General features: G+C 42.4%; 1 protein-coding gene across 2 annotated transcripts in view; it reads left to right on the top strand.

The window, feature by feature from the left end:
• The window catches only part of LOC119041968 (nuclear body protein SP140-like protein), a 45,956-nt gene extending 30,719 nt beyond the window's left edge, over positions 1-15,237 (top strand). For both annotated transcript variants that reach the window (XM_037135499.2, XM_037135500.2), the window contains exons 11-17: positions 1,431-1,573; positions 2,698-2,745; positions 11,136-11,251; positions 11,933-12,050; positions 12,348-12,425; positions 12,639-12,782; positions 13,550-15,237. In XM_037135499.2, the coding sequence (XP_036991394.2) occupies positions 1,431-1,573; positions 2,698-2,745; positions 11,136-11,251; positions 11,933-12,050; positions 12,348-12,425; positions 12,639-12,782; positions 13,550-13,666 (764 nt within the window). In that variant the 3' untranslated portion in view covers positions 13,667-15,237. The remainder of the gene's footprint in view (positions 1-1,430; positions 1,574-2,697; positions 2,746-11,135; positions 11,252-11,932; positions 12,051-12,347; positions 12,426-12,638; positions 12,783-13,549) is intronic.
• Positions 15,238-17,870: the final 2,633 nt, after the last annotated feature.

The following is a 17,870-nucleotide window of genomic DNA, read 5'->3' as shown; positions in this document are numbered from 1 at the left end:
GGCTGGATAAAACAAGGTGGAGGGCCAGATTCAGCCCGCAGGCCTTGTGTTTGTCACCTGTGACTTAGAGTATAGAATTCATTGTTGGGTTTTTGTTTGTTTGTTTCTTTTCTAAGTTCATAAGATTGTGCAACCATCATCACAGTCTAGTTTTAGAACATTTTTGTCCCCCACTAAGGGACAACTCGCGCCTCTCAGTATAGTCAATGCCAACTGCCACCCCACCCCACTGCCCAAACCGAAACAACCACCAATCTATTTTCTGGCCTATGAACTGATCTATCTAGCCATTTCATATCAATTACTCATATAGCATGTGCCTTTATGTGACTGGTTCTTTCACACAGCATAATGTTTTCATGGTTCACCCATGCAGTAACATGTATTATGTATTTCCTTCTTCTTGATGCCAAATAACATATTATTATACCCTGGTATGCATATGCCATGGAATGGTATTTTGCTTATCTATCTATTTGTTGGAGTTTTCCCACTCTTTGGCTATTATGAAAGGTGCCATTTTGAACATTCTCATAACATATTTGTGTGATGTATTTTCAAAAATTCTTTTGGGTATATACTCAGGAGTGGAATTTCTGAGTTATATGGTACTTCTCTATTGAACTTATTGAGAAAAATAAACTACCTTCTATAGCACTGCACCAGTTTATGTTCCCACTGGCAAAGTCTTGGGGGTCCAAATTCTCTACATTCTCACCAGTACTTATTATTGTCCATCTCTTATTATGGCCATCCTAGTGCTTAGAATGTAGGATTTCATTGTGGATTTGACCTGCCTTTTTGTAATGATTAATGTTATTATGACTGTCTATTATGTATAACTTAAATTTTCCACTGAATACTATTTCCCAGTTATTTAATGCTAGCTACCTATGATTTCAGGGATGGAAAATCACTGCTCAGTAATGCCGTTAAACTTAGATGGAAGCTGCTGTAATGGAGGGCACAGATGTTTCCCTGGTGCCATTTTGAGCAGCAGGGCCCCCACCTGAGTTCTCAGCCCATGGTGAGGTTCTGCCTCTACACTGTGTCAGGGCCATCAGAGAGTCTAGCCTTTTCTCTGTCTCCAGAATTCAATAGCAAATTGAAATCATCTTGTTATGCAAACTCACATTCTTTATTTGTAGGTGACTGTAGAATACTTGTATAATGTTGAGTAGATGCTAATGATCACTTTTTGTTGTTGTTGTTGCATAAAGCTCAAAGATATGTGTTCACAAATCAGGAAATCTTGAAGGGGATATGTAGATGGGTTTTGGGAATTCTGATGTATGAAAGGGAAGGTCAGACTCTTCTAATATTGATCCTGAGCCCAAATTGGGTAACTTCTGATTCAGGGTGGTGGGAGGCCAGTGTCTGAGCTCTGAGGACAAAGAGGTGCCAGGAATCAACTTGTCCTGGTCTTACAGGATCCACGGTGAAGTGCATAGAGACAGAGGATGGACGTTGGTTCACCCCCCAGGAATTTGAAGCTGCAGGGGGCTATAAAAGTTCAAGTAATTGGAAGAACACTGTGCGCTGTGGTGGGAAAACCCTAAAACGGCTGATGGAGGTATTTCAGTGAGGGGCAGGAGGTGTGACATTCCTTGCTGTGGTTGAACATAAGGTCACTGATTGATTACCCAATATATGTTGAGTTATCTCTAGAGCCCCAGGGCCTCTGACTTCATGCTTTCCTAAGAGACAGTTGCCTGACCCTCACACCTCAGTACAAGGCAGCATATCAGTTTGTCAAAGGGGCTCTTTCCAGGTAGGTTCAGGAGTTTGAGGAGGGGAAGATCATACTTAAGTGCTTGCAGACAATTTTAGGCACTGAAACAAAGAGGACTGTCTGCATTCAATCAAGTGGGCAGAAGGCACTTTGGGGAAAGAATGGCATGGAAACTAAAACCATGATCAATTTAGCTCTGTGGGTTGAGGTAGATGGATTGTTTGACCAAATCCATTAACTGGGATTGTATGCACTGGAATTTAATGTCAGGCTAGAAAGTTTAAAATCATAACATAATGCAGAACCAGGGATGTCTCTTGAGGTCTGAAATGACATATTTAAAACAGTATCTCAGACAATGTGGGGACTTGAAATGACTTCACTGTCTTTCAGCCCAAGAAACCAATAGTCAACCTGCAAGGCTCAGCTCCCATGTCACTCCTGTCTGAATGTTCCCTGACTGACCTGGTCACCCCTTCCCTGGTCCCCCTGAACTCTGGAGTAAGGCCCTTCTCACACTGTCTTATTCTTATCCTTCCATGCATTCCCTTTGTCTCTTCGGGCATTCCTAAGGGTTTGTCCTTCTTTGTCTGCCCAAAACTATCCATGTGTCTGACACCATGTAGGTTTGGGGCATCTGTGTGTCAGTTGAATAGCCCTGGTGTGAAGAGGCAGGTGAGTGGCACTGGTGAGAATGGAAAGGAGGGGAAAGGTTTCAAAGGGATTGTGAAGAAAAATCTCTGAAAACTTAGGGGAAAAGCACACGAGCAAGGAAACATGTTCTAAAAATGATTTTCTGGGTTCCATGGATAAATTCTACAATAAGTACAAGTGAAGAGAGAGAGAATTTTTCCCATTGAGCTGATAGTATGATGTCCAGAAAAAATTTTTACAAGGAGGTTAATACAAGACTCACAGAACATTATCACAGGCTAAACATATACTTGGATCTTTTTATTTTTCAGGAGGAAAAGCTACCTACACCACCAAGAAAATATAGCAAGAAAAAAAAGGTAATTATCCTTTTATACTAGTTCTTATTACCTACCTGATTTGATATGTACTGCACATTTTTTATGGTTTCTCAATTAGTGATTATCATTGTTTCCTCTTTTTGTCTCTCCTACCTTTATTTCACCTCATTATTTTGCATTTTCAGAGTTGCTCCATTGAACATTAGTTTGTATGCAAGGTTATCTGTGGATGCTAAACCACTAGATGTTCAAACATGGAACCACCAAAAAAGACTCTTGTAGTTAAAGATATTGTTAGGGTGTCAAATGTAATGCCAACATGATTATGGAATACACAAAAACACTTAATCAGGTCACAGGGTCATCTTCAACTCAATCCCAGATTTCTTTGATAAAGGTTACTATTTCTCAACTTTAATGAAGTCTGATAAAGTTTGCTCCCCATCTTTCAGATGAACCTGTCTAGTAAATGGTGTATCTTGGGACATATATGAAACCATATACTACTTCGTGAGATACAATACTAAGAGCATATTTTTTTCTCTGATTACCTACATACTCTTTCATCTTTCAATAAGATATACACAGAGACCTACAGAATTCTTTCTCAGGCAGAAATTATTGGCAAATCTTTCATGAAGATGTTGCTGTTGGGGAGGGAACTCTTGAGAGATGGATATAGTTTAGGTGGGGGGCTGACCTAGAAAATTATTTACTTTGATGTCATCCTTTTGGCTCTACCTCAGGGGCTGAGCAGGCCTCCTTTCTATCTCCGAAAGTGGTTCCTCCGTCTGTGGAAGAAGGCTGTGGAGGCAACAAACACATAATATGCAGTGTAGATTCAGAACAAAGTGATAGTGTTTTCAAGTTCGGGGATGAATGAGATGAATGAGAACTTGAGAAGGAAGGGAAGGTGCGAGGTGCCATTCTTACACACTTGAGGTTGAAATGGCCACTCAGGACATTCACAGAATTCTACATTATCTTATACAAAGCTGGCCACTGAGACTTCATCTAACACTGGGAATGTGAGCTCCAGGCCTTTACATTATGTGACAATCTGCAAATTTGGAACTAATTATCAGTCTTTGGGACTTTTCATCCACTGAGTTTACTGAAGATGAAATATATTTAACATACTTTATTCAGTGACTACTTTGAAAGCAATATCTCTACCATTTTCCATATGTCTAGAGTTACCTTATCTGGATTACCTAACATAGCTGGCAACTTCCAACAATGGGTCTATCCTTTTGCATGGTCCCAACATTTTGTAGCAACAGGGAACACTTTTCTATGAAGAGACTCAAAGTGTTAAATCTTAACACACATTACTACCTGGCGGTTCCTCTTGCTTCCCTGAAATTCTCTTGCTGATGGAACCCCCAGTTTTTCTAAATTTTGGAGTGACACTTGGTACCACATGACAGTTTTTTATCTTTTGATGAGGGCCACTGATGCTTTCTGGTGACAGCAGCTGTGTTGTCAAATAATCTTATCTATTCAGCCAAAATGATAATTTATTATATGCTAAGATTTGCTTAAGAATAGCATGTGATCACTTTTCCCAAGGGACACGATACTCATTTATTTACTCATTCAACATACAGTTGAGTGCATAAAAATGCTAGATGCCCATAAGGAAGATTGAAATATCTCTGACCTCAAGGATTGTTTCACCTTCATTATCTACCATGGAAGTGTTACTGGAAGCAGGGATTCTAGGGAGCTCAAGTGGTAGGCAGTGACATGATCCTTTCTCAGGTCACTTTACAGCAGATTACATCTGTGTATGACATATGTGACTTGGCTGGAGATATAAGCTGACGCTGCCTCAAGGGAAGGAGGCCAAGTCATTTTACTGAACATGCACAAGCAATGCAAGTGTAGTGCACAGTGGTCAGTTTCCTGTAAATAGTCTGCCAGGTGCCTTCTTGGGATTTGGATGGAAGCAAGATAAGGGTGACCTTCTGGTAGAAAAATTACAGTACTAAATATCTTTGGTTGATTTTATTTTTAGGGCAATGCCCTAGAAGAGCTTCAGGAGGTGGTAGATATTTTCTCTGGGACACTTGCCTGGTTCCCAGGACCCTGAATGATAGATGGAGACCCAGAGGTCCTGTCATACTGCCAGTAGCCAAGAGTCCCTAGGGAGGAGAAGGAAACTGTTCCAACAACAGTACCTTCATTCATGTTAATAATAATCTTTCCTGGGATAGATGTTACAGGCATATCAACATTGCCTTATAATATTTGCATGCATTACTAACCACACTGGCTCAAACCTAATCTCCATTTAGGCTGCACTAGAATCATCTGAAGACCTTTGTAAAATAGCATTGCCTAGATTCTTCCCTCTATGAAATTGTAATTTAATCAGTCTAAACTATTACTTGCACATTGTGATTGTTTAAAACTTTGTATGACTAGCCCCTTACCCCTTGGCCACCATACCTGACAGCCAGTTTAAAACTTTATAGATAATTCTGTTACACAACTTACTCAGTCTGTGACTTAACAAGAGCGCCAATGTCTGTGCCTCAGTGCAGACCGATTGATCAGAATCTCTTACATTGGGAACAGAACTGTAGCATTTTATATACTATCCTCAGGCAATTCATATGTGCAGCTGGTTTAAGAAACAAAGAGTCAAACAGAAAGGAACCTTAAGTTGATTAAGGATTAAGGATGCAACATTATTATGCATTGGTTACAGTTTTTATTTCCTTGTTCTTCTGGGAAGAGGGTTACCATGACCTGGAGAACAATGATGGTAATCTGTGAGTCCCTACAGTGAGAAGAAAGAAACTGTCCCCAGGCCTCCAAGCTGGAGCAGTTTCAGTCCCATTTGGGAATGTGATTCAGGATTCAAAGAGAAAATTGAACGGGGACTATGGCAAGATGGTCCTTGGGTCTTGATTTTTGTTATGCACAAATATTTTTAATATATTTTTATTTTATTGATTATGCCATTACATTTGTTCTATTTCCCCCCTTCATTCCCCTTCACCCTGTACACCCCTCCCCCACCATTCCCCCCTTTAGTTCATGAACACGTGTCTCAAGTTCTTTAGATTCTATATTTCCCCTACTATTCTTACCCTCCCCCTATCTATTTTCTATCTACTGTCTATGCTACTTATTTTCTGTACCTTCTCCCCCCCTTCTCCTTCTCCCACTCCCCTGTTGCTAACCCTCCATGTGATCTTCATTTCTATGGTTCACTCCTGGTCTAGCTGTCCTCTTAGTTTGCTTTTGTTTTAGGTGTGGTTGTGGATAACTGTGAGTTTGCTGTTCTTTCACTGTTCATCTTTTTATCTTCTTTTTCTTAGGTAAGTCCTTTTAACATTTCATATCATAAGGGCTTGGTGATGATGAACTTCTTGAATTTGATCTTATCTGAGAAGCACTTTATCTGCCCTTCCATTCTAAATGAAAGTTTTGCTAGATAGAGCAATCTTGGTTGTAGGTCCTTGCCTTTCATGACTTGGAATACTTCTTTCCAGCCCCTTCTTGCCTGTAAGGTCTCTTTTGAGAAATCAGCTGACAGTCTGATGGGAAGTCCTTTGTAGGTGACTGTCCCCTTATCCCTTACTGCTTCTAGAATTCTCTCCTTCATTTTAATCTTGGCTAATGTAATTATGATGTGCCTTGGTGTGTTCCTTTTTGGGTCCAACTTCTTTGGTACTTTCTGAGTTTCCTGGAAGTCTATTTCCTCTGCCAGAATGGGAAAATTCTCTTTTATTATTTGTTCAAATAAGGTTTCCACTCATGACTGTTCCTCTTCCCCTTCTGGCACTCCTACAATTTGGATGTTGGAGCGTTTAAAGATGTCCTGGAGATTCCTAAGCCTCTCCTCATTTTTTAAAATTCTTGTTTCTTCATATTTTTCTGTTTGGTCATTTTTTCCTTCCTTCTGGTCTGCTCCCTTGATTTGAGTCCCAGTCTCCTTTCCATTACTATTGGTTTCCTGTGCATTTCCATTCATTTCAATTAGTTTAGCCTTCATATGTTCCTCTAATTTTTGACTAAAATCAACCAGTTCTGTGAGCATCCTGATCACCAGTGTTTTGAACTGTGCATCTGAAAGTTTGGCTATTTCTTCATTGCTTAGATTTATGGGCTCTGGGGCTCTGAGTTGTTCTTGAGCCATGTTTTGATCTGTTTGTGCCTGTTACATATGAGGAGAGGTGCCTTAGATGTTCACCAGGGCGGAGCCACCCAGGTTGCTGATTTGTGACGCTGTATGTGGGGGTCCTCTATGCTGGCCTGGTCCACCTCACTGCTTGCCCCGACCTGTTTATCTGAGTGCAAATGTGCAGGCCACCACCCTGCGCCAGGGCCTGCGAGGTCTGTCTCAATGCTAGTCTCTTCACTGGTTTATCTGCACACAAATGCGCAACCACAGGCAGCCAGCCATGCCATGCTGTGCCATGCCTTCCCTGGGTCCGCCTGTAGCTACCCCACACCTGGTCGTCTGCCTGTGTGCTGCCCAGGCAGGGGATCTTTTATGCCCGACCCACTCCACTGTTGGCTTCACCCATCTCACCGGTTTAGCTGAGCGGTATGTTGTTTTCGGACTCTGTATTGTTCTATTTTCTGTGGTTTGGTTGCATTTATTGTTGTTAAAACTTTATTGTTTTTAGATTTGGTTGTGCGAGGAAGCAAAGTGTTTCCACTTATGCCTCCATCTTGGTGGAAGTCTATGCATAAATATTTTTAAAAGCAAAAGCGATGACCTGAATCTAAATTTTCCCAACACAAGAATTTTCACTGAAAAGTGAAGAACAAGATTCAAAATGATTATTAGTTAGTCACTTTTCATCTTTTATTCCTTTCTGCACTGAGGGAGATGACATAGCTATGATCCAAATTCCTCTGCCCATTTGCTTCAAGAGGCATATTTCTGATTTTTGTGTACTCAACCAAGATATAGTATAGACTTTGAAAAATAAACCACTTTTCTTTATGTATTAAGGTACAAATTCTCACTAGGGTCTCAGCATCTCTGCATGCAGTGGACCCTACATGAGTGATGGAACAATCAAAAACAGCTTAAAAATTACTGTGTGGCATAGGGACAGATAGGATTTGGAACACAAGTAGGACAATATACCCAGGATGGATGCTCAGGCCTGTGGTCAATGTTGTACATTTTGTGAAATGGAAGCACCAAGAAAGAACATGTAGTGAGTGTTAGGACAAGTTTCAGCTGCATGAGTTTGGGGTGTGGTTTAAGGGTCTGGGAGGAGATGCTGAGTGAACACAGAGATATGCAGGAAGGCAGGAGACAGGCTGGACATTTGAGAGCTATGGCCACAGCAATGTAACTGTGGATTTCAGAGTGATTTGATCACCTAGGGCCAACCAAATAGCCAAAGGTGGAAACTTGGAGGATTCTCTCAAAATGTTGGAGGAAAAGAATGACTGGAAAGGAAAGAGATAGAACAGTGAAGCTGATGAAGTAAACCCAGGAGAATGATGGAGTAACTGAACAAAAATGGAGGTTCAACTACCTGTTGCTACAAAGGCCAAATTCGTGAGGCAGATTTCAGGCCAATTCAACATTGACTTATAAAGGCACAGGATTTCTTCAGGTGCTACATGACTTTGGATAATGGCGAGCTCCTTTCTCACCAACCATCTCTTTCTTCCCTGCAAAAAGTCCAACTGTCCTCAGCAAGGTCAAGAGAAAAGCCAGTGTCCAGAATACCTGCTCTGTTTTCAAGTACATTCCATTGGAACCCTCAGGTGGCTGCTCAGTGGTCTTAGTCCCCATCCAAGCAGTTTAGCATGTTCCCAGCTTCTCCCATCTGTAGCCTGTGAGTAGAGCCCACATGGCCATGGGTTGTGTGGCTACTAGGGCTGCTTGGTCAGGCAGCAGGCAGCTCTAGAGGAGAGTGTGCGAACACACTGGTGAGTGTACCACCAGGTAGGGAAAAGAGAAAGAGAGAGAGAAAGAGAGAGGGAGAGAGAATAAGGGGGAGACTGACTCCTTCATGGAGGCCGTGGGAAATGTGGTTGCTAAGGCCAGAGAGAACAGGCAAGTCCAACCTGTGAGTGCACATCAAGAGCAAGAGAGAGAGAACTTGTCCCCTGGGATTACATTAGCTACGGTGTGGGACAACCAGGTGCTTTCTCAAAATGACCAATCAAATCCCCAAACTTTCATGCACCTTGAGTGGGTTCATTCCAAATAATCTTTTCCCAGATTAGACTGACTTGTCTCTTTGGTCTAGCACCTTCTGCTGTACCATTTAAACTTTTACAACACATGGGTCTGCCTTTGCCTGGCCCCACCCCCAATCTAGCACAAGATTAGAGGTAAGTGCAGGGGAGAGGGCTTTTCTCTGTCCAATTATCTGGTGAGCTTTTTGCACACTCAGTGTAAGAACCTCCCACTCCCACCATCTTGGCCAATGTGGGAAGCTCCCTGGCATACCTACTGACTGTTTTACAGTAACAATGGCACACCACTTGTGTTTAGAGTAATCAAAAATATTCATAGAAGAAAAGGTTGGACACTGTCATCCCTGTTTCCTCCTGCTCCTCAGTGACCCACTTTCCTCCCATTCAGCACCCATCAATGGGTGTGCCAGTCCCCAAGCCATTCTTATTTCTGTTACCTCAGATGGTCACAAGAGGGTAGGAGTTTCTCCAATCCCAGGGGTTGTCAGGGTGTTTGTATCTGGAATATAACTACCCCCAAGTGGTTCTCAAACTGGATTCTCACACAAGGCTGACCCAGGAAAGCAACCAGGGGCAGATATGCTTTCTAAAATTCCTAATTTATATAAATACTGATTATCTTTTAAAAAATGTAACATTGTGTTTTATTTATTTTTAAAAATTTTTATTTTTCATGGTTATTCTTCCTTTTTTCTGAGGTCCTTTAATATTTCCATACCTGAAATTTTGAGGATCACCCATTATTTTGAACTGACCTGTGTTTTGGTGGTGTTAGAGAGTGCTTCACACAGTGTTCACAGTTGGAGTTCCCTATTCTATGGCTTACTGTGCCTTCAATGACTGGCTTCCTATTTTAATCACCTTCTTTTCATCCCATTGATAATGGAGGGATATTGAATGGACAGTTTAGAGGACAGCAAGTAATGGCGTCTGTCACTGGACAGATGGATGGACAGGTGTTTATTAGTCACATCTACTTCCAGACCAAGGAAGGAAGGCAGTGCCTCCCCCTGCAGGCCTCACCAAGGCTGCCCTCTGGAACCAAGTGGACAACCAGGTGCTGGGCAGTGAGGGGCGGTCCCCTGGTTTCCATGGGAGGTTGTGTCTGGCTTGTGTGAAAGATTCCATGGCTGACAGGGAACTGAAACCTGATATTCCAGGATGGGCAGGGTTACTGGTGGTCCCTGGACTAGGAGCATTGTTTATCTGTGGGACCTTATCTGGGAGAGCAGAGTGAAGAGGGGCACATGCAGATAGGTTGTCTGAGGCCATCTCAGAGTTACCAGATGTCACAGCAGCACTTGACATTGGATTTTAATGTTAGTCCTTACACCACGTTTTTTTTTTCACTAACGAAGGTCTCAGTCACAGTCCAGTTCCTTGTTATGAATACATGTGTTTACATATAACACAGTATATATTCATATTTTCTCTATAAATTTATCTGGGTTTAATAAGTAGGAGTTATGCTACAAGACTTGAATGTAAATACTGTCAAATATCCTCTTCTGTAAATTAAATTATAAATGGTTAAAGGCCACAGATTGAACTGGTAAGAAATCCAGTTTCACTGATTGTGGGATGGGGGGGCTCACCAGTCTGTTTACAAAATAAGGCAATTGCCATACTCCTTGGGTGTTCAGAGAGGGAGCCTCCACATTTACATACCAAGCTGAGTCATGGAGCATCTCTCTGTGGCTTCTAGAGCCAAAGAGCTCCACCCTTCATGACATCACCTGGTCATCTTTGCCAGGGTCTTTTCAAATCTGAGGCACTGTCACAGGTCCAGGGGCCCTCCAGGCCCACAAACCATAGTCCAGAAATTCCTGCCAGGCCCTTCAACTCATGGGGAGTTGACAAACAAGAAAACAGGATGATGAGCTTTCTTAGAAGTTTGCTCCATCTTATTAATTTCTCAATATACCGCCTTTCTATGAATTGTTTTAGTCATTGTGTTGTAGGCAAATGGATTTAACACCTTATTTTAGGATTTGGTTTATCTGTAAGTTAATAAATAATTCATATTTTTATAAAAATAATCATCTTGTTTAGTTGTGAGTCTCGCTGTGTTAGAATCTCTTGTGTTTTAGGGACAACATGTGTGATCTGGTACACAGGCCCCTCCTTCACTGCAGACAAAGAATTCTTCCTCTGAAATCTCCACTCAGAAGCACATAATTGTTCTCCCAGGTTTGCAAGAGCCTGTGCATTCAGAATGGGTACATTGTTTTACCTTCTAGCTTGAAAAGCCAGGTGTATGTGTGATCTGCCGGGATGGAGAAAACCTCCTCCGCTGTGATACTTGTTCAAGATCCTTTCATGGGGACTGTCACCTCCCACCTGTGCAGACTGAGAGGTTTGTGAGCTGCAGGTCCCCCTCACCTTTAGGGGCCCCTCCTCCTGCCATGTACACTCTCCATGGGGGGGGTTCCTTGTGTCCTGAGGGGGACAGAATGGGCCAGATGTACAAGCCCAGCAATATGATCCTGGGAGCTGTTGAAAGACTGGTGGCAGGAGTGAATGCTCTTTTTTCTCACCTGGGAGGCTGAGGCTGGTGGCTGAGTCTTTTGCCCACAGACTACTACTCTCCATTCTAGAACTTTCCTAGTATTGACTCCTGTTTATGGAAGTGGGAAAGCCAGCTGTCTGTGTTCTGTGCTTATTTAGAAAAGGCAAACAACATGAACTTTTTGCCATGTTTTCAGTTGGTTGATTGAGATCCTAGGCCCCTAGGTGTTAAGGTCCAGTCTCCAGCACTCAGGCCCAGTAGGCAAGATTCCTTGTGTTCCCAGAAGTTTAAGTGGGGAAAGGAGAGCCCACCACTACCTTGATACCACCCTGCACCTACTGTCCCCCAGTTGGTACCCTTGATGAAAGGAAGGTCATTGTCTCAGGCCCTACATGGGGGACCTGGAGACTCTGGGGAGTGACCCCTTCATTCTTAGTATTTGTCCATCCAGCATTCCTGAAAGGAGAACAGTGGCAGCCATAAAAACAGTGGCTGTTTCTGAAACTTTGCCTTACTCACTTATTCCAGACCTCTGAGGAGACCGTGGAGTTGTACTTTCTGCAGGATAAAGGAGTCTTCAGGAAGTCAGCAATGTCATAGGGAATCTGAGGTTCTGTCAAGGTGTATGGGGCCTGAGGAGCAACTGGTGAGTTGAATTTGACCCCAAAACTTCTTTTTCCCACCCACATGTGAGAAGTCAAACAGTCAAAGGGTAGGGGAAGAGCACCAAAAACTGTCTGCATTTCTTCCAAGGTCTCAACCACGTTCAAATCTCACTAGCACTTGCAGAAAAAATAGCTTTGGAATTACATGTCTGATTCCCAGAATTCTACCTGTTTGAGGAAACTGCCAGAAAACTAGTGTGGCCATGCCTCTGCCTGGACATACAGATGTGATCATTCACTCTAAGTTACTTTTTATTTAAATCCTCCTTCTCTTGCAGAAATGTGAGTTCCTCCTCTTGGAGATTTACTGCCATTCAGACAATATCTCTCTGGAACCAATGCAACGAGATAAGTGTGTAAGTAATAATAACAAACCATGATTATAGGTTGCCAAGGTGTTATGTGGTCTTGGCATGTACTCTTGTGGGATTTTTGATCTGAAATTCATGAGAGTGAGAGCACAAGATGCTGTTATCATTACCTTGCATTTTGGCTGGGTTTTGCAGGAATGCACAGAACGCAGACATTGCATTGTATCAGAAATTCTCTCATTATTTATTTTTCACTAGAGTGCAGAGACTTATCAATGCATGAGTAATTTTATGATGCTGAATAAAATAAAAAAGAATCTAAGTGAGCAGCATTACCCCAAAGTGGAGAGCTTTATGAAGGACATGCGCCTCATCTTTCAGAATCACAGGGCATTTAATAAAGTAAGTGTCGCTCCTGCTTCCATTTCCTTTTTTTCTCCATTAAGTTGCTCTGCCTTCATTTTTTGGTGTATGCAAATTTTATAGTTTATCTCACCCTATAACAAGCCTATACAAGCAAGATATCTAAAAGTGAGTGAGTTTTAAAATTCAAGATAGAACATAGCAGTGAGTCCCTAGGTATCTCTGCAACCAAAATGTCAGACCCCTGAGAGTTCATTCTTCTCTTCAAAGGCAAGAGGTGCCCACTGAGAACAGTGTGTCTTCCCTGCTCTGAACAAAGTGAGAAGAGAATTGTGTCCTAAAGTCATATTAACCTTCTTATCATCCCCCAAATATTATGAATCCACCTTCTCAGAAATTTCAGACTCTAGATTGCTTGGTATGTAAATGAACCATATAGATAACAGGAGTCACCAGAGAGAAATACAAGTGACAATCTATAAGAAATATCACTGATTGTACTTAGACATCTGTAATATTTTATGGTCACAAAGACGTTAGATTACTTTTTAGATTATCACTAAAGTAAACAATCCAAACCAAATGAATGAGTAGCCAAGCACGGTAGTGATTTTCCATTTTTGCCTCATTAATAGTAAATAATTGTGCACTTAGGGAACAGAAAATACTCTTAGCCACATGAGTTTTTAATCTTAACCTGGTTAATGTAATTTAAGTGTTTTAGGCAAGAGCTGCAATCATTCCAAGTCACACAGTGTCAAATGACAGTGATAATAAAGTCATTATTTTTGTCATTTTTTTTTTAGGACCATGGCTTGTACTTACTGGGAATTAACCTGGAGGCAGAATTCGAGCAGAATTTTAAGAAAGTGTTTTCTATTCAGGAAATAAAACGAGAACACATAGAAAACACAAGTAATTGAGAAGACAATGCATGAACAAAATTAGAAGTTCAACAAAGATAAAGAAACTATCAAAAACATAAAGAGATACCCTAGATCCAAAGCAGACAATGACTATACTGAAAAATTGAATAGGAAGCTTCAACATTAAACTAAGTAAAGCAGAAGAAAGAATCCGTGAGCTAGAAGATAGGTTATTTGAAATCATCCAGTCAGGGGAGCAAAGGAAAATGGAAAAGAGTGAAGAACACCCACAGGACTTAGGAGACATTTTCAAGGAAAACATATGTGCATCATGGTACTCCTAGAAGGCAAATGAAAAAGGAAAAAACAAAAAGTCAATTTAAAGCAGTAATGATTAAAAGCTTTCTAATTTGGGGAGGGAAATGGTCGTTTGTATTCCTATAGTCTGAAAACCCACATAGGTTGAATTTTATTCTTTTCAAATGTTTACATTTTTAAAATTGTTGTTCAATTACAGTTGCTTCCATTTTTCTCCATTACCCTCCGAGCGCTACCCTTTAAAGAAGCTATACTGACAAAATTTATAATTAAATTGTCAAATTCAAAGACAAAGAGAGAGTTTTGAAAGAAGCAGAGAATAGTGACTTGCCACATACAACAGAGCCCCCAGAAGATTACAAGCAATTTTTGAACAGACATTTTGCAAGTCATTAGAAAGTGAATGACATATTGAAAATATTGAAAGCAAAGAACTGCTATTGAAGATTAGTACTCAGCAAAGCTGTTCTATAGAATTAAAAGAGAAATAGACGTATCCAAGCAAATGGAAGCTGAGGGTATTCCTCACCACTAGAACTGCATGGTATCTCATTTCGTTTTAGCCTCATCCCAACACACCAACATTGCAGGTTCAACCCCCAGTCAGGGCACATACAAGAATCAACCAATGCATAAATAAGTAAGTAAGTAAGTAAGTAAGTAAGTAAGTAAGTAAGTAAGTAAAGAAATAAATGGAACAATATACAGATTTCTTTCTTGCTCCCTTTCTCTCTCTCTTTCTCTCAATTGAATAAATAAAAAGTTTAAATAAAATAAATATTGTATTAAGAAAAGAAATGCTAAAGGGCATTCTTCAGGCTAAAATAACAGGAATGTAATTAACAGTGTAAAATTAAAAAAAAAAACATGACGAGCTCTCCACTACACACAGTTGGCTGGTCTTTCTTCCTTTGTTACACACATATGGGATTTAGAGCAGAAAAGGGAGAGAGAGAGGCTGTGACTCAAATCCCTTGGAAAGAGATGGCTGTGTGAATAGGTCCTTGAGACAAAAACCAGATTCAACAACTATAATTCAACCTCCTTCGTTAAGATGGAAAAAATTCTTAAGCTGTTCAGCAACAACTTATATCCTCTTCTGTATAGCTGGTTTGTAAGGATTACCTCCAACTGAAATTCTAGGATAAGCCATGGTTTTCCTCCAGGCATATTATTTGCTGTGTTCTTTTGCTTGTGAAACAAGGCCACCACTCTAAGTATGCGTGTGTTTTTTTGCATCAGTGAGCATGGAAATACAAAGTGTATCTAGCCTGGCTGTGTTTCTTTTACTAATAAATATGTGCCTCTGATTCTCTGCACAGCAGCATCTCTCTTCCTTCATGGGCAAGGAGTTCAGGGGCACTGGACCCACTGGGTCTGCAGAAACCAGAACAAGGCTGGGCCTTGGAGTGGACAGTGCTGGTCCACAGTTTATGAGCAGGGATGGAGAGTTTTACTTCTGATCCATAGAAGTGAGTTACTACCCAGCCTGTTGCTTACAGAAAACATCTAGAAATTCTGGATGATGTTCAGAGAACAACTGTCTGAGACTTCTGCAAAGTGAACAAAAGTGGGGTGAGTCTGGAGGCAAAGAGCACCAAGGAAGCAGGCAGCATGAGATGTTTCCTGTTTACTGATAGCTGACTCTGAGAGTAGCCACAATCTGTGTGTGTTCAGCAGAGTCAGGAAGAAACCATAGCAATCATACTCTGGGGTAAAGGTGGGAAACCCCGAAGAAAGAAAGTCACAGAGAAAAAACTCAAATTTTGTGAATAAACTCTCCCCAAGTATCCTGACATGAGTTCTGAGACAACTGACAGGCAGAAGGTGACACGGATGGAAGTAAAATACCAGCATTCTTCCTGATAAAAGCTGGATCCAGGGACATGGCTTAGATGTGTGCCAAAAAGAATCCCTAAACCTGTACCCTAGCATTGGATTTATTCACAGGCCCAGCTGCTCTAATCTACCACTTTCCACCCCTCACACAACCCACAGACCACTGTCCTTATGCACTTGAGCTTGGTGAAACCCAAAGCCCAGGCCTCTCCAGCAGGATGAGCTCAAGGAGACCTACCTTTCACAGAACTCCCAGCCTGAGAGTCTCCCCAGGAAGAAGGGAGGGCAGGGGGCTCAGCAGTCCTGCTGGTTGATAGGCCACCTCCTAGAAGAGGACACTGGTGTGAGGCCTCAGTGTTCCTTCTGAGGTCAAGGTGCCACTCTGTGTTTTCTTGCATCCACAGAGGTGCCGTTGGTCTCCATCGTCAGCCCAGTGACTGCTGTTGCTGCTGCTTTCTTCCTCCTGCCTGTTAATCCTCAGTTCTGGACTCCCTGCCACATCTCAGGGACAAGCCCCTGTCTCCACAGGGTCTCCCAGGCTGGAGACTCAGCCCATTTTTGATGTCTGTTTGGATGCTGCCCCTGGTGAACAAGAGAAGCCCATCCCATCACTACATTCTCTGTCCTGTGGCCCTCCTTTGCTGCCTCTCCTGGTTTCCAGGTTTCCAGGCCACATAGCTTAGGCAACTTCCTTGAAAACTGGAATTGTCCATGTGTCATTGCTCTTTGCCACCATGGAAAATGCCCCAGCCACTTCCTTCTCTCCTTCAAGTCAGCCAAGCAGGACTGTTAGCGAGTCCAACTTGGTTCTGAAGATGGTCTTTTTCAGTTCCTAACCCGGGTGGCTGTGACCTTGTTTCCTGGGTCAAAAACGTTTGCTTCTCCACAGGGGACTCCTGATCCTATAGAATACACTGCTGTTCACTGAGTGGGGTGTGTGCCCCACTTTCTCTGGTGCCAGGAAAGGGACTCCTTTCTTTGAGCCAGGGCAGCCCCAGTGTTAGAGTGGCCACCCAGGAGGCAGGCAGCTGTGGATTTCTGTGGAGAGCAGGACGAGTAAAATGGCATTGGTGCAGTTAGGACCATAAAGCATATACAACAAAGTATATAAAGTATAACAAAGCACAGAGAATATAGAAAGCAGAAAGTATATAAAACAAAATGGAGTCACTTATGTCAACTAAAATGGCTATCAGTCAGTCACCACACTTTGGTTCCAGAGGAAAATTTCCTAAGTCAGAGGAAATGCTTATGGCAAGGAGACAGGTCTGCCCTTGTGGTCAGAGCAGAAATGTGTGGCAAAGACACACTTATGACATCTGCACACATGGTCAGAGGAGCTGTGTCAGTGGAATGGGACTACCCATAGCCAGCATCCAGGGGAGATTCCACATTTGGCATTAGGGGTGCCAAGACATTTATGGAAAGTACCCAGAAGGGTGGAGTGCACCACTCTCAAGGTGGAACTGAGGCAGGCTCCAGACCATAGCTGAGATAGCCGATTTCCACACACCAGAGTGCAGCTCCCCGCCACGCTGTTCTCTCTCAGCAACAGCCACCAAAGGCTCTGCCCTGATGGACTGAGGACTTAGCTGGCCCTGCTGCCCACCTGACTCCTGAGATCCTTCCTTTCTAGACAATGGCAACCCCCTGGCCTACTGTGCTGTCTCTCCTACCTGCAGACTGAGACTCTGGGACTCGAGTTTATTATCTCCCATTGATTGCCACGTGTGTGTGTTATATTCCTCTTAGACTGTTAGCATCTGAGTAGGATACTAACGTATGCTGAGGGTCTACTTTGAGTGAACCTGCACTCAATAAAAGTTGAATGCATAGCGTAGTTACTGTGCGTGGCTCTTGTCTACTCCTTGGTGCCAGGCTGCTCAGCAGGCAGCTAACCAAGCAGTTGCCTGGCTGCCTTACAGGAAAGACTATATCGCCAAAAAGACACTCATGACTATTTCCCACCCAGCCAACTGCTATCTGCCTCTCATTCACGTGGTGATTTGGTGACTCTAAGCAGACTCAGGGAAAAGCTGGCACATTTATGCCAACACCCAGTGTGGTGCTGGCCTAGTCTTCCTGCTGCCTGGGGACAGAGGAG

Source organism: Artibeus jamaicensis, unplaced genomic scaffold (genome assembly GCF_021234435.1).
Source record: "Artibeus jamaicensis isolate MK-2021 breed Jamaican fruit bat unplaced genomic scaffold, CSHL_Jam_final contig_1015, whole genome shotgun sequence".
Lineage (NCBI taxonomy): Eukaryota > Metazoa > Chordata > Mammalia > Chiroptera > Phyllostomidae > Artibeus > Artibeus jamaicensis.
This window is presented reverse-complemented; position numbering and strand designations above follow the sequence as displayed.